The sequence below is a fragment of the Balaenoptera physalus genome (genome assembly GCF_965194825.1).
Source record: "Balaenoptera physalus genome assembly, chromosome: 8".
NCBI classification, from domain to species: Eukaryota; Metazoa; Chordata; class Mammalia; order Artiodactyla; family Balaenopteridae; genus Balaenoptera; species Balaenoptera physalus.
This window is the reverse complement of record NC_138887.1, coordinates 20205343-20230873: the sequence shown is the minus strand read 5'-3', so window position 1 is coordinate 20230873 and position 25531 is coordinate 20205343. Positions and strand designations below refer to the sequence as shown.

At 35.6% G+C, this 25531-nt stretch overlaps 1 protein-coding gene across 1 annotated transcript in view; it reads left to right on the top strand.

Moving 5' to 3' along the window:
* Positions 1 to 25531, top strand: part of FAM185A (family with sequence similarity 185 member A) — a 72198-nt gene that overhangs the window by 19069 nt on the left and 27598 nt on the right. The window contains exons 4-5 of the mRNA XM_082473673.1: positions 75 to 213; positions 12614 to 12655. Of these exons, the coding sequence (XP_082329799.1) occupies positions 75 to 213; positions 12614 to 12655 (181 nt within the window). The remainder of the gene's footprint in view (positions 1 to 74; positions 214 to 12613; positions 12656 to 25531) is intronic.

The following is a 25531-nucleotide window of genomic DNA, read 5'->3' as shown; positions in this document are numbered from 1 at the left end:
TAGTTGCCCACTAATTCTGGCTTTTTACCAGTCTTCATTTTATAATGAACTGATTTGAGTCTTTCTCTTACTAGACTGTGACCGTAGATAAACTGCAGGGAAGCTCTGTTAATGTATCTACTGAAGATGGTTTGCTGAAAGCCAAGTGTCTTTACACAGAATCGTCATTTCTGTCTTCTGCTGCTGGGGATATTACATTAGGAAGTGTTCATGGTAAGGTGACAGAGGCCTAATACATCTTAGATATGCCACATAACATAAATTTTAAGAGATGACTGGGTTTCTTTGTAGTTGAAGGAGCATCTGCCATTAGGAAGCTCCCCCTCTAAATAATTAATTGCAGACTAACCATCTTTTAAAAAACCCACAAAATAAAGTGACTCATAAGGTACTCAATTTTATCTTGGCAAGAATTGAATATTATGCTGTTATACATGAAGCTAATAATAATTCTGATTTTTAATGCATTTCTTTATAGAAGGCAACAAACAACAAGGAAATATGTGCAGGAATATTCAGAGGAAAGCACAATGAAACAAAAGCAGTGTTAAAAAATAAAGATGGGTTCTGAGTGATTGCTTTTATGTTATGATAGGAAAGCGAAGGATTAAATAAATTAATGAAACATTTGTGTGGGATCCGATTATAGCAATTCAGTGATACTGGTTTTGGCTGAAATGCTTTATGTGTATCAGTACTAGCACCAGGTCCTCCCAGTGCCCTGCCATTTTCAGTTTTCTTTAATTAAATATCATCTTGTGACTTTTAAAACATGTCTCTGCAGATATGTAATATTACTTAGTTAACTTTTGTGTTATTGAAAGAAAAGAAGAGAATGTAATGGTGAAGTAATATGGCAAAGGGCACGCCGGTATTCAGTGTCACTCAGCATGCTTCTTAAATTCCCACATAGCAGATGATTTAAGTCCAGGTATGTTTTCTGAAATATGTACACGTAGAATTAAGAATCTCTTATCCTGGCAAGTAGTATATACACATCTGCTAAATGCCTTTTGGACCATTTTCCAGGAGTTACAGACAAACTTTTGCTGTATGTAGTCCACTCATTTAACTTCTATAGGAAAGCTGAATATAGTTATCTATACACTTTGGTAAAACCTCCAGATTTTAGTAGTCAGCATGAATTATTAGGTGGTATTAGAAAACCTGGCTAGTGCTAACCATGCTATTTAGCAAATTGGCAGGTAGTCTTACAGTTAAAAAAAAATCTGAAAAAATGAGTACTTATATGCTTGAAATAATTCTTGAACCTCAATTTCATAGTTAAACCTCATCAACCATTCTTGTAGGGTTAAGGTATTATTTGAGTCCAAAATAAAGCAAATAGTTTTGTTAGTTATTCATCAGTTTTGTTGTTTTTTGTTTTGTTTTATTTTGTTTACTCAGGTGTGCCTTGAATAGTTCTGGTAATTTGTAACTCCATATTTTAACAATGACTTTTATGTAAGCATTGCATTTTTAACTGTTAATTGTAACTAAAAGTACTGTACTTAATATATTGAGTAATTTTTAGTGGAAAAGCAATTCCTTATCATGTCACATGTTGATTAACACCCACGATAAGAACAGCTCTGTTCTCTGCAGTGCTTTATACCATGTTTACACTGAATTCATTAATGTTTAAATTTTTTTGCTTTCTTTTAAGTAAGTTGAGAATTGAACTTGGTACATTAGTAGCTTACATGATAGTAAAACAGATGTACTTTTTTTGAAGCAGTCCTCAAAATACTCTAGGTCTCTTTTTTTTTTTTAACATCTTTATTGGAGTATAATTGCTTTACAATGGTGTGTTAGTTTCTGCTTTATGACATAGTGAATCAGCTATACATATACATATATCCCCATATCCCCACCCTCTTGCATCTCCCTCCCACCCTCCTTATCCCACACCTTTAGGTGGTCACAAAGCACGGAGCTGATCTCCCTGTGCTATGCGGCTGCTTCCCACTAGCTATCTGTTTGACATTTGGTAGTATATATAAGTCCACGCCACTCTCTCACTTCATCCCAGCTTACCCTTCCCCCTCCCTGTGTCCTCAAGTCCATTCTCTACGTCTGTGTCTTTATTCCTATCCTGCCCCTAGGTTCTTCAGAACCTTTTTTTTTTTTTTTTTTTAGATTCCGTATATATGTGTTAGCATACGGCATTTGTTTTTCTCTTTCTGACTTATTTCACTCTGTAAAATACTCTAGGTCTCTTGATTACTTACAGTGGCTGAAATGGAAACAAATTGCTAGGAATAAAAGAGTTCATTCTTTAGCCTTTGTAAAACCTTTTATATTTACTGACCTTTATTGTGAAGTCAGATACCTTTCCTTCGGTGGTTTCCATCTGAGCCAGACCTAGATCCTCTTTTGAACTGTTGTCTCTGGTTGGGATTTTGAAAGAAGACCCTGAGATGGAAATTAGAGTGTAGCAAACTTACCAGGGAGGCCTGTGGGGACCAACGCCATACAAAGGAACAAAGCCCAGTTTCCACAGGAGAGGTTAGACTCGGTAAGTCTCAACAACCCCTAAGGGGTGCTCTGAAGCTGGGATGGTCCTCAGAATTGTCTCAAGTTGGGGTGAGGGGAGATGGACCTTTATGTCCCCAATCCTGAGATGCAAACTGCCCCAGAAGCACAGTGATCTTGGATCAAAATGGCTCTCTTCAGATAAGGCAATTCCCTAAGAGAGCAGAGAGCTGAAGACTGTCTGCCAGCAGTATTCCCAATAGATAGGAAAATAAGCCCTGCAGTTACAAAGCGGGTTCTGAATGATGGCTCATAGCACCCACTACCGTTATATTTATTCATTCGTGCAGTACATGTATTGACCACCTACTGTGTGCCAGATTTTCAGGCACGAAGGGTATGAAGTTGGGCAGGAGATGATATCTATCCTTAAAGAACTCACGGTCTAGTGGAAGGATTGAGCATCATCTTTCTTGTTTGTAATACTAGTAGAGCAGAGAGAAGTAGGAGAAGGGAAAATTTGATCCAGTTGCCATTGTAGAAGAGGTTCCATGTTGTTCAGCCCTGCTTTCTCCATCTGGTCCTTGGCCCTCACTCTGCTTGGTTTTTCAGTGGTAGTAAGTATATGAAAGAGAGAGATTTGAAAAAACCATCTGCATTTCTTAGTCGTACTCTTGGCCTGCCTACTTTTTAAATTACCCTTAAGAGAGGCCCAAGTTTCTTGCCTCCCCCTCCTATGCCATCCCTATTTCCATCCTTGTCCTAAAGGATTATATGCACATGTTCCTTGAGTTTGGAGTGTGGAGGTGGGATGGGTACAGAAGAACAGGCAGTGTTCTAGCCCTACATCCTAATAGGTTAGAAGATTAGAGTCATGACTGGTGGAAGGAAGTCCCTTTGCTCTAGCTACTGGGATTTTAGTAGGGAGAGATACCTCCCAAGGATCATCCCAAGCTGGAACTCTGAATATATATTCCACTGAAGTCTTTGTTCTAAGTGGTGATGGTCATATAACACCAATTAGATCCATATTTTGGCTGTATTTAAATAAATTAGCTTGGGAATCTTAAAACTTATTTTTACAGGAAAATATGTTGCTACTTCTAAACATCTGACTTACAGAAAACAAATTCATAAGAATATACACATTCTAAGACCTGCCTGTTCAGGATTTATTTAGTTTGGCTTTTTCTTTTTTTTATGTAAATTTATTATTATTATTATTATTATTTATTTATTTATTTTTGGCTGCATTGAGTTTTCGTTGCTGTGCGCAGGCTTCTCATTGCAGTGGCTTCTCTTGTTGCAGAGCACGGGCTCTAGAGTGTAGGCTCAGTGGTTGTGGCACACGGGCTTAGTTGCTCTGCGGCATGTGGGATCTTCCCAGACCAGGGCTTGAACCCGTGTCCCCTGCATTGGCAGGTGGATTCTTAACCACTGCACCACCAGGGAAGTCCAAGTTTGGCTTCTTTTTCTTAAGGTAGATTTTTTTTAAACCCAACATACAGATGTTGTAAAAAGCCATTTGTACCACAAATATGATGACAGTATCTGTCTTTTTCATAGATTTCATAGGTATATGAGTTTGGAGCCCTTGTGTTAATAGGTTGGGGGTGGTTGTTTGAAAGCATGTTGAAAGCAAACATGTATTGAGTGCCTAAGTGAGCCAGCCCGTTTTATTTAATGGATAATTGGCTGTTTACAAATGAAGAAAACAAAACTTAGAAATGTCCAGTTGTTTGCTCTCAATTATAAGTTAATTAGTGGAAGAGCAAGAATTCGATCCAGGTTTCTTGACTTTTTAGGAGATGTTTTTAAACAGTGTTCAAACAAATGTGTGCACATAGCCATGGTGATTTCTTGATTGCAACCCAAATTCCATCATTGCTTTTAGGGCTACCTGGGTCACTCGAGAGATGTTTCCTCTAGACAGACAGCACTACAGCACAGATGCACTGCTTCAGCTGGGTTCTAAATTGTAAACTCCAATTTCAGGATTTTTGTGCCTTATGAAAATGTGGTGTTCCATATAGTGTTCGGGTTCAGCTTAGCTCTGTGGAGCCATTCAGGGACTCGGTTCATTCTTTAAAAGTGATACTGCTATCTTCAGTGTGTGGCTTCTAAGTCTTCCATGAAAGGAAGACAGAGCATGAAATTTATTTCTTGTCTGTATATTCTTTTTGTTCATATGCCCTGATGCAAACTAATACCCAACATACTGCTGAATACTTAAGAGGATGCCCAGTAATGAGGAAAGGGAAAATGAAAGGAGTAATATGGCTTTGCAAATTGACTCCTGTGTGTAGAGAAGGGAAAAATCTATCTTAAATGGTTTTCAAAATGAAATTTTTAAGTAGAGCTAACAATATTTTCTCGGTAAGAAAATGAGTAATCTAATTGACTAGTAATATTTACTATTTGTAATGTTGGTTGAATCACGTCTAATAAGTATGTGTGCCTTCTAATACAAAAGAAACTAGTTTGTTCATTGACTCAACAAGTATTCCCCAATGTTCTGGCACTGAGAACCTAGTGGGAGAATGAGTACTTGGATAGTTTGTGTTTAGATATAAAATTTTGTGACAGTTTACTATCTTGATTTCCTTCTAAATTACAAAAAATTAGATTCTATGTAAAGTACATTTTATTACATTCTGCTATTTGAATATTTGTGATTTTAAAAGAATTCTGTACATGTATATATAAGATATACATGTATTTATATGTATTCTAGTAAATGTATTTTTTAAATATAAATATATAGTCTCCTGACTTAGAAAGAAAAGCTTCCTTGAAATGGTTTGCTGGGATTGATTTTATTTATGACATAATTTAAACTAATTAGGGTTAATATGTAGGAGTACTCATGACAGTCATTTTAGTGTTTTATATTTAACTTATGTTATTATTTGGAATAAATGATTAATGAATAAAACTGCATTTAAACTATTTAGATTCCCTATATAACTTCGGGTCTTATTTTAGACTCTTTGGGAACATACATTAATACATAAATTGATGACTATTAGTTTTCTCATTTTTCTGTACTTCAGAAGTCCTTTGTTCCCCAAAGATTTAGCAATTTGTACATGCTTAAACTCTTCCTTAAATAATTACTTTGGATTTTAGAAACTTTCACAGAAGTAAAAGTTATACAAACTATACAAATACAGTTCATCATTTTGATAGCACTCAAAATTTCTTAAAGAAATGTCTCAACTTGCTTTAAGAAGGACATATAGGCTCTAGTGAATTTACAAATCTGCCTTGTGAATTTAGAAAGTCAGAAGTAATATAAAATTTTAAAAGAAAGGAACTTTTATTGGATTAAATGGAACTCTTCATGAAGTTCATGAAAATGCTTTGTTCTAATTCTAGTGTTTATTCTTAAGTTCATTGTGAAGTTTGTTTGTCATTTTAACACATGATAATTTATGTTAATGTTGAATCTGGACACTTAAAACTTTTTTATATGAAATAGCAGAGAGGAATTACAGCTTCCTTTGTGGTGCAGACAGCATAGTTTTTTTTTCATGATTTAGACATATGATAAAATATGTTGCTATTTCATGCAGTGTTTGGACTCCACTCAGGTCCTTAGAGGGACTGGGCTCCTTCCATAAAGGTGATGCCGCCATTTTCAGTGTGTGGCTTCCAAGCTTCCACTAAAGGAAGAGAGGTCATAGAGGATCATGTGAGAAATTTGTTAGCCAGCATGTTTTCAAATGACTTTAACTGCAGAAGTCTGAGATAAAGAGTTTAGTGTGTTCTAAGGAAGGAGAAAGGCACACAAGTATTAGGGGGTACCGGCAGTCTGTGTCACATCTTATAATTGCTCTTTCTCAAATGTCTATGAGTTCCTCCTCTTTCCACACCCCCTTGCTATTCTCCAGGATTTCATCCTTGTTTCATTGTTTTTTCAATTCTTTCTTTTCCTTAGGCATCTTATACACTTTTGAGTCTCAACTACCCTTGTATTCTGATAATTCAAATATGTATCTCTAGTGCTGACTTCCAGCTTATACATCCATCTGCTTAGTAGATATAGTCATTTGGATCTTTACAGGCTTCTCAAATGACTTCACATTTCTAACTTCTTTTCTCCTACTTTCCCAGCCCTCACCTCCCCATCCTCGTCCATAATATAATCCTCCTCCTTTATTTCCATTTGCAGATTCTAATATTACCATGTACCTAATTTCCCAAGCTAGAATCTAGAAGTAACCCTAAATTCCTCTCTCTATCACCTTCCACATCTATCAATCCCAAAGTATAGGTACGTTTTATCGTCTAAATATTTCTTCAATCTATCCCAGTTTTTTCTTTCAAACTTCTACTGTTCTTTTTTTTTTTTTTAATTTAGTTATTGATTATTTTTGGCTGCGTTGGGTCTTCGTTGCTGTGCGCGGGCTTTCTCTAGTTGCGGCGAGCAGGGGCTACACTTCGTTGTGGTGCGTGGGCTTCTTATTGCTGTGGCTTCTCTTGTTGCGGAGCACGGTCTCTAGGCACATGGGCTTCAGTAGTTGCAGCACGTGGGCTCAGTAGTTGTGGCTCATGGGCTCTAGAGCGCAGGCTCAGTAGTTGTGGCGCACAGGCTTAGTTGCTCCGCGGCATGTGGGGATCTTCCCGGACCAGAGATCGAACCTGTGTTCCCTGCATTGGCAGGCGGATTCTTAACCACTGCGCCACCAGGGAAGTCCCGAAACTTCTATTCTAATTCAGATTCTTGTCATCTCTTGCCTCAACTCTAACAGTAAGTTTGCTTCCAGTCTTGCCTTCTTCAAATTCATCCTCTTCACTATAGCTATGGTTGGTTATTAGAAAGGCACATTGAACATGGCATTCTCTTACGCAAACCCTTTCCTACTGCCTCAGTGACTTAGCTAACTTACTATTTCCTTTTTCTGACCTTATGCTTTGTCTTCTAGAATTACACAGTCTCTTACTTCTTCCTGTATATATTCTTGTTTGTTCTTTACTTCTGAGTTTTTGATCAGAGCCCTTGATCATACTGATCAATTATAGTCTTCCTAAAATGATTTTCCCAGCTTTCTTTATCTCATTGACTTTTAGTAATCTTTTAGTACTCAGCTAAAGCAGCCTTCCCCCATCTCTGGCCTTGCATTGACCCATAAATTCTTGCCTTATTAAAGATCAAAGGTCATGTTTTATTTACCTCTATATTCTTAGCATTTAGCCCTGTGGCTTGCAAATAAAAAATCTCTCTCTTCCTGCTCCCGCAGCCCTCCCCCTAAAACAGAAGCACAAAAAGGATTTAACTTTTAAGGATATTTGATTTCTCTGTTTGGATTATGAAAGTATATGTGCTGTTTTTACCATAATTACATTTATTTTAATGAAGAAAAATAAACTAATGTTTATCTTTAAATCGATAGCTTATTTTTCCTCTGACCACACTAGAATGAAGAGTTGCTAGTTAAGGAGAAGTATTTATTTTCTCAAAAATTGGGGTTTGTGGAAAAGTTTCATAACTTGAAAGAGGAGTAAGCACACATAATTATTACAGACCATATGGCATCTGCTTTATTGGAAGGAAGGCTTTTACAAAGATCTACTCCTCTCAAATAGTTGATTTGTTTATTTTCGGTGGTTGGAGATGAAATAGGTGAAACCAAAATATAGAAAATTGTGTTAGTAATGCCCATTTGGTTGATTTGTGTACTTTACAATATTCTACCTTATTCCACAAAGTATTTGAGATAAGAGTTTCATGTTGTATATTTTAATGACTTCGGAATATTTCTGTTTAGGGTAGAGGTTTTCTAAATATTTTGATATAAGTGGAGAATATTTTTTTTGTTTATTGCTTTAAAAATCCTTTAGCGTTGATAAAAATATTTTGATATATTCTTTATATTTAAAATTAGTTCCATACTTTTCTTGTTCTGTTATGCTTTTACCTTACAGAACTCTAACATTCAAGAGAGATGTAGTTTGAGACTGTACAGATTCTGCTGTAATGTAAACTAGTCCTCATTTTTTAATGGATCTAAAACTTCTATTTTATGGCTCTAAAACCATTGTTTTCTTGATCACTTCACTTTCATCACAAGCACTAATGATTAACTTTTTGAGAAAGACCACATTTTCTATTTTCATTTAAAAAAGTAAATTTTTACTGCATTCACTGAAGACTAGTATAAGGTAATAAAGCTCCAAAATTTTGTCTTGCTGAGTGGGTGACTGAACCTACTACTAGCTGAATGACTGACTGTAGAACTATGTCATAGTTCTTTACTAATAGTTAAAATCACAAATATCAGGGGTCTGCTTTACCTTATTTTTGAAGTATTCATAAGGTGAAAACAGTAAAGAGAATTCTGAGTGTCTCACACTAGCTTAATTTTCCTAAAGATTAGGAAGGAATACAAGGTGTTTTTCTTGTATTGTTGCCTATCTTGAAATTCTTCACTGACTCCTTCAGTATAGGATAAAGTCAATAGACTAAGCACTCTATGGTTCTTCTACAGATTTATTTTTACCTATTTTTCCAAACTAATTTTGAACATTTGTTCAAAAAATAATAGTATTTACTATGTATTGGGCAATATACTAAGCTCTTCAAATATAACACTAAATAAGAAAGACTTAATCCCTGTCCTCATAGACTCGCCTAATTGCTCCAGCCTAACTGATGAGCATGATTTAAATAATAGCATGTATAGTTATGCCTTTTTAGCTTTGCTTACTTCATTGTTTTTTCCACAAAATCCTTTCCCTTCAAACATCAAATTTTACCCACCTTTCAAACTTCAGCTCTGGTGATATCTCCAATATCACTATTCTCCCTGTTCATGCCAGGTCATTTTAGTCTGTTTCCTCTGAATGGCTGTGGCAACTAATTCATACTGTTCCGTTACAACATTCACTTATAATTATTAATAAATTCTAATTTTTAACTTCTCATGTGTGCATCTCCCCAGATAACCTATAAGATTTTGGATGGCCAGTCTGTTCTCTGCAACCCCTGCAAGTGATTCGGGTCCTTCCCACGTGCAAAACACACTCCCTTCCTTTCAAGGTTCCCAAAGTCTCATCCCCTTACATATCTCCGCAGAGTCCAAAATCTCTACCTCAAAATCAGATCCAGATGTAGATGAGCCTCCTTGGGTATAGTTGCTTAAGTATAACTCAAGTATTCTTCTTCTGAATCTGAAGACCTGTGAACTAAAGAGGCAAGTTCTTTAGCCCCCTCAACCCATGTACACCACCTACACACTCAGAATACAAGGATGGGATATGCATAGGATAATTTCCATAGACTTTCCTGTCCAAAGAGGAGAAAATAAGGGGCACAAAGGAGTCATTGGTCCATAATGATTTTGAAATTCAGGTGGGCAAACGTTGGAGGTTACTTGATGAGATCTCAAGGCTTTGCGATAATTCTTTAGGGTTCCAGGCTTTGCCCTCTGAGTCATCCTCCCTTTTTCATGAAATGTAGCATGTGTTTGCAGCTGAGGAGTTTTCTCAGTCTGCTTCCTGCCAGCAGAATTTTGGGGGTTGAATGGTCTCATTTCACTTTGTACTGTCACTGTCCCTTTCAGTCGAAGTTAGCAATGTGTTTGCTGATACACTTCTCTCAAAAATTTTGTCAGCCTCCTGTGAATCAGATTGGGGTTTATTCCATTAGATAGAAGCCACAGCCAAGAATCTCTTCAAAATATGGACTTCTGCAGAGATATTAAGATACAACGCTCTCAAGCTTTCTAGAGAACCTGTTGTTGGACTGAGAGGATCTGTGAGATACCCATAATCTGTTTAATGGACTTTTTGTATAACTGATTAATACTGTGAGGTATCACCCTTGAGCTTTCTGGAGTCTTAACAAAAGATTTTACAGTCAATCCACCAGTTTTATTTTTAGGCCGTGTTCTGGCCATGCCCTGGATTCAAACTTTGTATAGAAGCCATTCTTACCTTTAGCATCTTTTGCCATCTTGAGAAGCTAAGACTTTTCAAAATCGTTCATGTCCTGGTCTTTCTGTTGTTTAACAGTCCTTTCTTTAGTTTAGCTTATCTTTCTTCTCTTGCATTTTACTGAAACGTCAAGGAAAAATAGGCAGCACCTACCACACTTTGACTCTGCTTGGCAGTCTCCGTGGCTAGATCATTCAGTTCATTAGGCACATTTCCTACTTTCCACGTTACTGATAGTGACAGTGTTGCAGAGTTTCCAATACTACTTAACAGGGATCTGCCTTCCTCCAGTTTCCAAAAACATTTTCTTCTCTTCCTTTTGACCTTCACGGGAAGCAGACACAAAGTCCAGCTTTCTACTAACACACTATTCAAGCAATTTAGGCTTTCTCTACCATGCTCCTAAAAATCCTTCCAACCTATGCCTACTGCCAAGTTCCAAAGCTATTCCAATATTTTTAGTTAGTTATTATGGAATCACCTCACTTCCAGCTTTCAAAATCTTTTCTAGTTACCTCTTCCTGTGTAACAAATTTAGCAGCTGAAAACAGCAAACATTTATTTTCTTACACTTTGAATGGGTCAGGAATCTGGGTGTCGCTTAACTGGGTCCTGTGCCTCTAGATCTCTCTCGAAGTTGTAATCAAGGTATCAGCTGGGGCCATGGGCTTATTTGAAGGTTCAGCCAAGAGAGCATCTGCTTCCTGGTTCACTCATGTGGTTGTTGGCAGGATTCAGTTTAGATTCTGTTGGCTTGGGGCCTCTTTCAGGTCCTTGCTCTTGGGCCTTTTTCATAGGGCAGTTGACAACATGGCAAGCTGGCTTCCATCAGAGCAAAAGAGAGCTGGCAAGACAGAAGCCAGAATCTTTTTGTTACCTAGTCTTGGAAGTAACATCCCATCACTTTTGCCCTTAGTATTATCTTAGGTAAAAGCAAAGCAAATCTCCTGCACATGAGTGGAGGAGATTATACAAGGGCATGAATACCGGGAGGCAGGGATCATTGGAATACATCTTAGAAGCTGTAAGATCTTTGGCTACTACTTGCGTGTGAATCTGCATTTACTGGGTTTGAAAATTTGAAGAGTATCTAGAGCACTCCAATGAAATAGTATTTATTTACTTAACCATTTAACAGGAGGATCTTCACAACCTTGTAACTTACTGAAACTTGAAAATAATTTTATAAGCTTAACTTCACACAAGCCCAATTTTATTCATATATTCACATGAAGTATGATGGAATATAAAACTTTTAGAGGACATTTGACTTTGGACAAATGAATCAAGTGCCTTTTTTTTTTTTTCTTTTTCCCAGGTACTGATACATGTCAGTATTTACAAGATGCATGAAATGAAGTGAATGATTTCACTTACTCTAGATTAATTCTGAGATCAAAGTTATTCCTTTACTTTTTACTGTAGTTTTGGAATTATGGTAGAAGAGATAATATTGCCTATACTTTCAGTGCAGTAAATATAGGTAGTATGACTCTAGGAGTAATTATACATGCAAACACGTATGAAGAAAAATCCTACTGTTTTTGGTATTGGAGGAAGGGCTGGGAAGAATGGTTGTAATATCCTATACGTATCCTGGAAAATATATCTTCATTGAAAGGTGGAAATATTTGAAGATTTTTTTTTCTTTGTTGGTCATATTTCAGTGTTTTCATTATTCCTCCCCCAAACTTTTAAATTCTTGGCACAGAAACCACTTTAATCTAACAGATAGACATGCCAAACTGGCCTGAAAAATAATAGTAATTACTTTTTTCCATGGATTATTTTAGTGTTATTTGGTTCAAAACTTGGCTTTGTGTGGTCTGATAAATATTGTGATGTTTAGATTGAAAATGAGTATTGAGCACATTTAAGTAATTTTTTCATTTTTGGGTTTTAGAAGAATCATTATTTTTCTTCCATGTTTCCCGGAAAGTATGGGGGTTTGTTTTTTAGTTATGCTATAAAAGATTAAGGTGGGGTGGAGGAAGACAGTTTGTATAGTTGCCTAAATCTGTTTATTTTCGGGTTGCAACTGAATCTCTCACTAGGTTTTTGATCTGAGAAAAATTGCCAACAACAATAACAATGTTATTAAATAATGTTGTGGATATCTAACCATGTTTTAGGATACCATTAACACAGTTCCTTTTTAGATTATCCCTAATGTATAAAGTTGTCTTTTTCTCTTTTGCAGGTAATATAACATTACAAAGCAAGATGGGTAACATCACAGTAGGTATGTGCTAAGCGGTTGGTAAATTTTGCGTGCTTTTTAAAATAGCTATATTTGTGATATTTAATTAGAGTAAATAAAGTCTACAGTTTAGCTGATGAACCTAATAGGATCCTGATATACCTATTAGGATTCTGCCTAGTCAAATATAGGCAGACCCAATATAGGAATATGTGAAATTATTTCTGGAAGTTCATTGGTTCATCATCCTATGAATACTGTATAATTATAGGTTTGGTATCAATCAGAATACTGTTAGAATTCTGATTTCACCACTTTGTATACATGGGCAAATTACCTAACTTCTCTGTACCTCAGCTTCCACATCTGAAAAAAATAGAAATAACAGTAAGTACCATCGTATGGGGTTCTTGTAAGGATTAAATGAGGTATATAAAGTACTTTAGCACAGTGTCTGACATATGCTTAAATACTCAATAAATAATAGCCATTTAAATTATTGTAATTGTTCTAATCCTAGGCCAGAACTAATAGTGCCTAATGGTACTTTAGACCTAATCACCACATGTGATGCTGTGCCTGTGGGAGCAAAAGTTCAGATTTCCAGATTGTTTGTTTTTGGCTGCGTTGGGTCTTCGTTGCTGCACGTGGGCTTTCTCTGGTTGCGGCGAGCGGGGGCTACTCTTCGTTGCGGTGCGCGGGCTTCTCATTGCGGTGGGTTCTCTTGTTGCGGAGCACGGGCTCTAGGCGCGTGGGCTTCAGTAGTTGTGGCTCACGGGCTCTAGAGCGCAGGCGCAGTAGTTGTGGCTCACGGGTTCAGTTGCTCCGCGGCATGTGGGATCTTCCCGGACGAGGGCTCGAGCCCGTGTCCCCTGCATTGGCAGGTGGATTCTTAACCACTGCGCCACCAGGTAAGTCCCTTCCATATAGTTTAGACAGAGCTTTTCTCTAACCCAGATAGCACCTGCTTGCCTGTTGGGTGAAGGAACACTGTGAACTCTAAGAGTGTTGGTTGTTTTTTAGGTCTTAGAGGGTGGGAATTTGGGGATGGGAAGCTCCCTCTTTATTGAGCAGCTGTGGCTTACTGCCAGTGTGAATGCCCAGGCCTCCTGGTTTTGTCCTTTTTGACATTTGACATTTTCTTTTTGTGCTGATTGAAATAGTGTATATACCCAACAATCCTTTTCACTCTCACTCCTTCTGGATTCTCTGACTTAGAGTGCACATCCTTTTTTAAGTTTTCTAGAGATTATAACTTTTATGTTCAGTGAGGGGTAAATAGAAGATAAAGTCTTCCTAAGTGATGATTATAAATCATTTTAACTAAAACATGACAGGATTTACCTGTTCTCCAGTGAGAAATCAAAATTCACTGCTGACTCTTCAGGCCATTTCATCAGAGGGTACATCTGGGGATAGTAAGGGGAGTTTCTAGGGTGAAAGAAAGGTACACTAGTGAGAAGCTGAGCTAGCTGAGGAGAGAAAGTCCTAGACATGGGTGGAGTTTGTAGCAGTAGGGAAGGAGGGAAAAGAAGGGGAATATTCCAAATTGGGAGGCATAAGAAGTATCATTACCCGCTAGCAGGCCCTTTAGGCAGCTGTGAATTTGAGGATTACTTATAATATAATACGATAATGCTAGTATTATTGTTGGATGGAATTGTGGGAACGTAAAGGGAAAACCATTCTCTCTAAAACTGGAAATAAATGGGTTATTTATCCATAACCTGATCCATAACCTAATTCTGAAAAAGAATAGTAATAGCAAGGATGAACTGAACAGTAATTTACATCTTTGAAGATGGTTTTGCACTCTGTATAATTGATTAACATTATGAATTCTTGTTAACTTCCCCTATAAACTTTCCTCTTTTCCCACTATGAAGTATTAGAGAAATTTTAAGGCAAAGTGTTTTATTTTTCTTAAATAAATCTCTGTTCATGCAGAGAAAATTACCTGAGCTCAGTGTTAAGAAATATAACTGACCACAATTATAGAAGTATTTAATGAGCCTTTATAATTTTCTTCAGTGAAACATAAATGGCATCCGTGGCTTTAGGTTGTTCTTAAAAATCCCAAATAAGTGAAAGTAAATAAAGGTTGAATTTCTAATTTTGTAAACATCATTGATAAATTTTGAGTCCTATTTTGGAAGAATCTTTCAAAATAAGAGAAAAAGTATGCATTTATTAAGTTATCATGATCCATGATAGTGTGGAAAAGCATGGACTTTAGAAGACTGAATTTTGGTCCTACCCCATGTTAGCTGTGTGGCTTTGAAAAAACTACTAAATCTCTCTGAATTTGCATTTTTATACATGGCTACCACCCATATAGACCAAGGTTTTTGAGAAATCAAATAATGTAAAGCACAGCCCAATGCGTGGTAGTCATTCAACGTTTAACCTTAATGATAAGGGAAGTGTTCATTTCTTAAATTCCTTTAATTCTTTGAATATCTCAATTAAGACTTTGGAAGAAAGTATAAACTATGTCACTGTTTATATTGGTCTTAAGATTGTGTTAGTATTTGAAAACAACCCTGAATATGGCAATAACTAGTCTACATATATTTACCAAGTGCCTGCTTTATAATAGGAACTCGTTTAGGTACTGAGGAATATGTTGGTCAACAAGATGTCTTTATGCTCACCTTCGGGCTGAGAAAAAAAACAGTAGGTATGTAAATAACAGAAGATACTTTCACATAGTACAATGAATAAATAAGAGAGGGTAATGGGATAGAGAGAGGGGAAAAGAAAGCTACTTTGTTTAGCAATCGGGGAGCGTCTGGAGAAGAGATATTTGAATTAAGCCCAGAGTAATGGGAAAGAGGCATGTAAAATTCTGGATGCACAGCTGCTCAGATAGAGGACAGCCAGTGCAAGCCCTTAAAATGGAATAAGTTTATAATTTTTGAGATATAGAAGGGAGACTTGTGGAGAAAGTGGTGTGAGGTGAGGTAAGTGAGGGCTAGATCACAGGGCCTTGTAGATGTGGTAAGAGTTGGGACTTTATTCCAACTACAACAGGGTGGTAGCAGGGGAGATATATAATTTGTATTTAAAGAGAACAATCTAGTTGTTGTATCAGAGGGGTGCCAACGTGGAAGCAGGTGACTAGAAAGCTTAGTTTGTTTATCCATTCTCTTGTTGATGGCTACCTGAGCTGTTTCTAGTTTTTGGCAATTGTAAATAAAGCTGCTATGAACATTCTTAGACAAGTTATTTTATGGATATGGAGATTTTATATATATATATATATATATATATGTATATATATATATATATATATATGTATGTATATATGTATAAAATTGACCCTTGAACAGTGCAGGAGTTGTTTCAACCCTCCCTGCAGTCAAAAATCCACGTCTAACTTTGCAGTTGGCCCTCTGCATCTGTGATTCTCCATCTACGGATTCAGCCCACCTTAGATTGTGTAGTACTGTAGTATGTATTTAGTGAAAGAAATCATGTATAAGTGGACCTGCGCAGTTCAGTCCCGTGTTGTGTGTATGTGTATATATTTATTTTATATGTATGTATATATGTATTATATATATGTACATATATGTATGTATATACATTTATTTATATGTGTCTATATAATATATATGTGTGTATATATCACACATACACACATATATATATATGTATTTTTTTTTCCTTCTTAATACCTAGGAATAGAATTGCTGGTTTGAGGGAATTCTCTGGTGGTCCAGTGGTTAGGACTCCACGGTTTCACTGTTGAGGGCCTGGGTTCAATCCCTGTTCGGGGAACTAAGATCCTGCAAGCCACGCGGTGTGGCCAAATAAATAAATGAAGGGGGCAGGTGAGGGGGTGACAATAAAATATGGATTAAATTCTAAAATACCAAGTAAAATAATTTTTAAAAAAGAGAATTGCTGGTTTGAGTAGGTATGTTTATGTTTAGTTTTGTGAAGGACTACCAGACTTTTCCCAGCGTTCCATTTTACATTTTCTTCTACAGTGTATGAGAATTCTAGTTGCTCCATATCCTTACCAACATATATTATTGTCAGTCTTTTTGTTTTTACCCATTCTGGCATGTGGATAGTCATATATCTCTGGTATTAATTTACATTTCCCTAATGGCTAATGGTGTTCAGCACTTTTTTTTTTTGAAGTATAGTTGATTTACAATGTTGTGTTTCTGGTGTACAGCAAAGTGATTCAATTATACATATATATTTTTTCATATCCTTTTTTCATTAGAGGTTATTACAAGATAGTGAATACAGTTCCCTGTGCTATACAGTTTATCTATTTTATGTATAGTAGTTTGTATCTGCTCATTCCAAACTCCTAATTTATCTCTCCCCCCCGTTTCCCCCTTGGTAATCTTAAGTCTGTGAGTCTGCTTTGTAAATAAGTTCATTTGTATCATATTTTAGTTTCTACATAAAAGTGACATCATATGTTATTTGTCTTTCTCTGACTGTTTTGCCGAAAGCCTGCTTTCGGTTTTAAGGTTCATTGGATTCGCTGCCAAAATAACCACTCGTCTCACACAAATAAACAGTTTTAATCAATTCTTTAATGAGAGGTGATTTAACTTAATTTTAATATAAAATCATTAGAAGGAGAAGAATAAGAATATTAGGAAAATGTTACAGGGTATTTACATCACCGAATTGGGCCAACACCTACTTCCAGATCCAAACAGCAGCTGGGAAGTTCCAAGTAACAGCAATCTGGAGCCCCAGTTGGGAAGGGTCCTGGGTACATCCTGGGTACGTCCACCCCACAGGTGAGACTTCAGATTAGAGTTCTGGGGGCTTCTGTTTATAATTAAAGGCCGCAAACTATTATCAGTTTGTGCTCAAAAATGCAGCTCTGGTTCAGTTGTAACTATGCTGTTAATTTCATCATGTGAGTCACAAGATTTTCCAGACCCCAGAGGACTGGCCAGGTCCCCAGGGCTCAAGAAATTCCAAGACCCATTCCCTTTCTTATCGTAAGTGCTGCTTGACTTGCTAGCAGCAGTTGTTAGGTGTGCAAGCAGGCATGCAGTCCAGTAAGGTCACAGGTCGATCAGAGGCCTGCTTCTGCCTCTGAAGCCTGAAGAAGACTATTTTACTAGTTTTCCCAACACTGACTTACTTCACTTAGTATGATAATCTCTAGGTCCATCCTTCAGCACTTTTTCATGTGCATATTGGTCATTAGTGTATCTTCTTTTGTGAAGTTTTGTTCAGATCTTTTACCCATTTATTTTTTCCATTGGGTTATTTCTTTTTATTATTGAATTGTAGGAGTTCTTTATATATCCTAGGAACAAGTCCTTTGCCAGATATTGTTTTTCTGTATTTTCTCTCAGTCTGTGGCTTGCCTGATTATTTTCTTAACAGTGTATTTTGATGAGAAGAAGATTTCCATTTTGATGAAGTCTAATTTACCAGTTATTTTTATGGTTATTGCTTTTTGTGTCCTTAGAAATCTTTGTCTGCCTTCAATCATGAAGCTGTTCTCCTTTGTTTCTTTTAACAGCTTTAAAATTGTTGCTTTTACCTTTGATCCACCTCTAATTTTCGTATTTGTTGTGAGTTAGGAATCAAGATTCATTTTTTCCCATATGGATGCCTAGTTTTACATCACCATTTGTTGAAAAAACTTCCTTTCACCAATGGATTACTTCCACATCTTTGTCTGAAATCAAATGACTGTATAAGTATGGATCTATTTCTGTTCTGTCTCTCCTGTTTCATTGATCTATTTGTCAGTTCTTAGGCTAGTACCACACTGTCTTGATTATTGTAGCTTTATAACAGTAAGTCTCTTTGGGATTAGCAGATGCAAACTAGTATATATAGGATGGATAAACAACAAGGTCCTACTGTATAGTACAGAGAACTATATTCAATAACCTGTGATAAGCCATAATGGATAAGAATATGAAAAAATATATATATATATGTATAACTGAGTCACTTTACAGCAGAAATTAACACAACATTGTAAATCAACTATACTTCAATACAATTAAAAAAAATAATAAGTCCCTGAAATAGGTAGTTTTCCAAATTTGTTCTTCTTCTTTTTTAAAATTTATTTATTTTATTTATTTACTTTTGGCTACGCTGGGTCTTCATTGCTGCATACGGGCTTTCTCTAGTTGCGACGAGTGGGGGCTACTCTTCCTTACAGTGCATGGGCTTCTTATTGCAGTGGCTTCTCTTGCTGTGGATCACAGGCTCTAGGTGTGCGGGCTTCAGTAGTTGTGGCTTGTGGGCTCTAGAGCACAGTCTCATTAGTTGTGATGCATGGGCTTAGTTGCTCCATGGCATGAGGGATCTTCCCGGACCAGGGATCGAACCCCTGTGCCCTGCATTGGCAGACAGATTCTTAACCACTGTGTCACCAGGGAAGTCCCTGTTCTTCTTTAAAAGTGTTTTGAATTTGATTTTCTATATAAAATTTAAGATTAGCTAGTCAATTTTTTACCAAAAATCCAGTTGCAATTATATTTGGGATTGTACTGAATCAGTTTGGGGAGAGGAGATACTCATAAAAATTGAGTCTTTCAATTCTTGAACATAGTGTAATTCTTCATTTATATATATCTTTAATTTCTGTCATCTTGTTTTGTAGTTTCCAGTGTAGAGGTCTGACACATCTTTTGTTAAATTTATTTGTGTTTTTGACCCTATTATAAATGGAATTTTAGAAAATTTCATTTTCTAATGGTCTGCTGCTGGTATATAAAAAATACAACTGATTTTTATACATGTACCATGTATCTTGTGACCTTGCTAAATTTATTTATTTGTTCTAATAGTGTATTTTTTAGACTCCAGAATTCTTTTCTATGTAGGCAGTCACTCCATTTGCAAATTAATACAGTTTTACCTCTTTCTTTCCAATCTGTATTCCTTTTTTTTTTCTTTTGCCTTATTAGGCTAGCTAAGTTCTTCAGTACGATATTGAATAGTAGTGGTGAAAGTAGGATTCCTTACTCTTGTTCCCAATCCTAGTATACAATATTAGAGGGAATGCATTCATTGTTTTACCTTTTAGGTATGATGTTAAGTATACAGGCTTTTTCTAGATGTTCTTTACCGGACTGAGGAAATTCTTTTTTATTATTAGTTTTCTGAAAGTTTTTTTCTTTTCTTTGATCATGAATGGTTGTTGAATTTTGTCAAATGCATTTTCTGTATTTATTGAAATGATTGCGTGTTTTATTCTTTTTTTACTCTATTAATATGATCAACTACATTGATTTTAGCATGTTAACCAACCTTGTGTTCCTGGGATAAACCGTACCTAATCATGATTTATTATCCTTTTTATACATTGTTGGGTTTGGGTTGCTAATATTTTGTCAAGGATTTTTGCATTCATGTTTATGATGAATGTTGATCTGTAATTTTTTATTTTGTAAAATCTCTGTAGGTTTTGCTATTAGGATTATGCTGTCCTTATAAAATGAAGTTGTATAGATTCCTTCCTTTCTCTTTTCTAAATTTATGTAAGATTGGTATAATTTCTTCCTTAAATATTAGATAGAATTCACCAGTGAAACCTTCCTTGCAAGTAGGAATGTTTTTGATAATGAATTAAATTTTGTTAATAGATATTCTGTTATTCTATTTCTCTTTTATCTGGTATTACATTTTGGTAAGTGGTATTTTGAAGGAGTTTGTCTATTTCATTAAATTGTCAAATTTGTTCACATAATGTTCATAGTATTCCCTTATACTCATTTTTATGCCTATAGGATCTATACTGATACCCCCTGTTTCATTCCTGATATTGATATTTATAATTCTCTTTTTCCTGATTAATGAGGCTAGATTTTATCAATTTTGTTGATCTTTTCAAAGAACCAACTTTTCACTTTGTTAATTTCTCTGTTGTTTGTTTTCTAATTTATTGATTTTTGCTCTTTATTTTGTTCTTCCTTTTATTTACCTTGAATTTCCTTTGCTCTTCTCTAGCTTCTTCAGGTAAAATGTTAGGTCATTGATTTTAGACTTTGTTAATATTAGTTTTTAAATGATAAGTTCTTTTAAGCAGTGTATCCCCCAAATTTTGAAATCTTGCATTTTTCATTATTATTCATTTTAAAAGATTTTAAATTTTGCTTGTGATTTCATCTTTGGACTATACAAGTCTCTTGTTTAATTTTCATATATTTAAGATTTTTCTAGATCTCTTGTTTTTATTAATTTCGAATTAAATTTCATTCTGGTTAGAGAACATACTCTGTGTGATTTCAGTTGTTTTACATTTATTATGATTTATTTTATCATCCGGCATGTGGTTCTAGCCTAGTGCTACATGCCCTTAAAATGATGTGTAATGCAATGATTTTTTTGTTGTTGTTCTAGTTGTTGTATCAGTTGCTGAGAGAAGGGGTTAAAGTTTTCAACTAATTCTGTCAGCTTTACGTTTGGCTTTTGAATCTCTTGTTATTTAGGTACATACGTATTCATGATTGTTATGTCTTCCTGATGAATTAAACCTTTTGTCATTATAAAATGTCTTTCTTTATCTTAGGTAATATTCACTGTCTTGAATGTACTTCATCTAATCGTAATAAAGGCACTCTTTCCTTCTTATGCTTAATGTTAATAATAATAAAGGCACTCTGGTCATCTTATGCTAAATGTTAGCGTGGTGTATCTTTTTCTGTCCATTGACTCTCAATTGGTCTTTATGCTTAAAAAGCATCTTTTATAGATAGCATATGGTTGGAACTTGCTTTTTTTAAATTCATTTTTAGGATTCTGTCTTTTTTTTTAATTTTTTAAAATTAATTTATTTTTGGCTGCGTTGGGTCTTCATTGCTGTGTGCAGGCTTTCTCCAGTTGCGGTGAGCTGGGGCTACTCTTCGATGCAGTGCACAGGCTTCTCATTGTGGTGGCTTCTCTTGTTGCGGACCACGGGCTCTAGGCACGTGGGCTTCAGTAGTTGTGGTGCGCAGGCTCAGTAATTGTGGCTCGTGGGCTCTAGAGCGCAGGCTCAGTAGTTGCGGCGCACAGGCTTAGTTGCTCTGCAGCATGTGGGTCTTCCCAGACCAGGGGTCGAACTCGTGTCCCCTGCGTTGGCAGGTGGATTCTTAACCACTGTGCCACCAGGGAAGTCCCTAGAATTCTCTGTCTTTTAATTGGAGTGTGTAGTCCATTAACATTTAATATTGATTATTGTTATGGTTGGGTATTGGTCTACCATTTTGTTATTTATTTTATTTTGTCCCTTCTATTTTTGTTTCTTTCTTCCTCCCTTTTTTTGACTTCTTTTGCATTAATTGGATATTTTTCAGAATTCCATTTTAATTTTCCTTTTGACTTTTTAGCTATACCTTTTTGCATTTTTTATTGGAGTTTCCAGTGATTTCAATATAAGAATTTAACTTTTCTCAGTCTATTTAGAAATAATATTATGCCACTTCATATAAAATGCACAAGACTTGCAACCAGATAGATCCATTTACCTGTTCTTGTTCTTTATAGTATAGGCTATCTTATATCTACATATAGATCCCTTAATATTGATTCATTGGTATGACTTTTGCTTTATATGGTTATATGTATTTTAAAGAACTTAAAAGAGAGGAAAGTAATATTTTATATTTATCTAGATATTTACCATTTCCAGTGCTCTTTATTTCTTCCTGAAAATATGATTTTACAAGTGGTATCATTTCCTTAGCATTTCTTATAGTCAGTCTAAGTCTGCTGGCAATAAATTCTCTTAGTTTTCTCTCATCAAAAATGTCTTCATTTTGCCTTCTTTTTGGAAGGATATTATCATTAGGTGTATAATTCTGAGTTGATTGATTTTTTTTTCTGTATGAATAAAATATAAACCAGAATAAAAGACAGGTAACAAACTAGAAAGATATCTGATACATATATATAAAATCTCCATCCATATGTACATACAACAAATGAGAAGAAAAGGAGCAATCAGTGGGATAGGAACATGGATAAACATGAACAAGCAGTTCACAGGAGAAACAGTCCATATACATGTACAATGTTGTTCCACCTTACTGCTAATCCAAAACATCTAAATATAAACAGTCATGATTTAAAACATTGATAATGTCCATTGTTGAGAAAGTTATGGTGAAACAGAGATTCCTATCAGTTGTTAGTTCAAGTATGAATTGATCAACCATTTTGTAGGTCAGTTTGGAAACGTATAACAAAATTGGAAGTTATCTACATTTGCTTTGCTCTAGCACTTCCTCTTTTAGAACTTTATCTCAAGGAAATAATCTGGTAAGGATATAAAGATATATGCATGAGGGCATTTATCTCTTTGTTTATGATAGCAAAAGAGAGTATACATTTTAAGTTGTTCCCAGTAAGAGAATAATTATAGTATGGTACATTCATAAAGTGAATATTACTCAGTCTTTAACAATACAATAACCTAGCTCTATAGTATGCAATATAGAAAGATATTCCTGACATTTTATTAAATGAATAAAAAACAGTAAAACATTGTACTGTCATTTCAAAATATTGTGTATATTTTCATATCGAGCATTAATTCAGAAAAAGAAAGGAGGGAAAGAGAATGGGAGAGAAAGTGAGAGAGGAGCACAGCAGAAATCATCCAAAATTTATATAGAAATCAAAGCTGTTTAGATCCTGTGACAGGTTTCTTCCTTTGAATATATCTGGACCTAAGTCACTGATTTGTGGGAATACATCCCATTTCTACTGAAAGCTGGATCAGGAGATGCCATACAATTTTTCAGGAACCCACTCGAGCACTTTCATAAGTCAAAAAACATTGCTAAATTTTTTGTTTAATAATAGCACACTGCTTAAGAGGTTAAACAAATAAACAGAAAGTTGACATACTCTTTAAGCAAGTCAGCAGAGTCCTAGTTACCTACTTGGTGATGTGCTATTTCTCACTTTAGTAAATTGGATGGAAGCAACTCTACTACCCCTAGAAAATAGTAAGCAATCTGGGTCAATGAAAAGCTTGAACTACCTTAAGACAACAACTTTTTTCATTTCTATAAGCAAGAATTGTATACCTATCTGTGTACATTACTGAAGCCTTAGGAAAAAGGGCTGGCTTCATTCGTAAATCTCTTTGTCTTAAATAGAATCAAATTTTACATTTTGTTTTTTGGGGGAAAAAAAAGCTCAAAACAAAATGTTTTGCTCTAGGAGCAGCAGACTTTATCTATTAAAGGCCAGATAGTAACATTTTTTAAGTTTGTGAGCCACACGGTCTATCTGTACTATGCACCTCTCTCACTTTAACATGAAAGCAGCCATTGACAATATACGAACAAATAGTTTTGTCTGTGTTCCAATAATACTTTATTAAGAAAAACAAGAGGGGGGCTCTAATTTGGCGACCCTGCTGTAGAGTCTAAAAACCATTGTTGTTATGATTCTGGAGAAATTTGGGGTTTGATGCCTTAATCCCAAAGATGACAAGTGGGTAATGTTTATTTGAAATTTCTTGATTGATTGGTTTGTGTTTTCCTTAGAGTAAAAGATCTGCTGGAGAAAGTTGAAGGCAGCTCTGCAAATCCTGACACCCTAATTAAAGTCAATTGAGTAACTTGGATTTTGAGAAATTGAGATCAGTAGAAGCAAAACAATTACAAAGAAACAAAAAGTGATTTAGGTACCTGAGAGGGAAATTTGTTAGATTAGCAGAGGCTTCAAAATATTGGAATGGATATAGAGAAAAGGCCATATAATAGTATCAAATTGGAATATTACGAGACTAGAGATGATTTAGGTATTATACTATCTGATTTCAGGAAAATAGAGTGTGTCATCTCCATGATTCCTTTAAGAAGACTATGTGTAATTATGGTCCTTTAATTCTAGTTTAGATAATATAATTGATTAGCTTCTTAGGTAGTCTCATCAGTCACTTGGATTTTGTAAATACATTCTAACCTACATCCCCAAACCCTGTTCTTCCTAATTTCCATAATACATATAGAGGTCTCTTAGAAGCTGAAGTGCTATAAAAAATTTGATTATGTATATCAAAACCCTGATTTTCCCTAGACTCATATTTTTTAAAATAATATCTTTCTTCTGCAATACCTGGTCATCTTCCATTTAAAAAAAGTCAACAGGGGAAAGCAGAGCTTGATAGTAGATAATAGTGGAATAGAAGTTGCTCACCCAGCTTTACTTTCTCTGCCCTATGTTGCCTCTTTTGGAAGGCACTGCCAGAAGCTGTATACTGGTAATTATATGTTTTAAAAAAGAATATCTTCATAGGTTTTTTTGGGGAGTGTGGGGAGCAGTAGGGGTTGCCTTGTGTGTCTCTCATAAGCCCAGCCTCCTATATGCTATCTCCCTAACATAGAATACCTAGGCAGGACATTAATTTAGAAAACTTTCCTTGAAGTGACCTTAAAATTCTGCCTTTGCAAATCCTTTACATCCTATATATAAAATTCGTTCCTTGTTCTTGCAATTAGTGTAGCTATGGAAGTGTAGGAATCAAGTTGCAGAAATCAAGAAATATCTTTTGTGTTGCTTTTCCTTAGTTATCTATGTGTTGACATTTGAGGTGAAATTATAAAAATTCAGAAGAATTTTCTGAACCTGCTTGAACAATTTCAAGAGAATTCTCCCTTTATCTGAAGGAAAATAGAAAAGTTTGGAATTTTAGCCTTTTGAGCTTAGCTGTTATTCTCTGCTTAATAGCAGAGTATATATCACAAATATCTATTTATTTGGTTACATGTAGTTTTAGCTGGTAGTTGACATCAGTTTTTCTCTTTTGTCTGTGTAATTTTACAGGAAAACTCAGTGGTCTCTGTCAGATGAACAAAATCTTTGTCCAAAATTGTGGTGATAGAAAACTCTTTGTGGGAGTTTATTCCAGTCACTGTCTGGACTAATAATTTTCTGTTTACTTCTTAATCTCTAATGCATATTTCC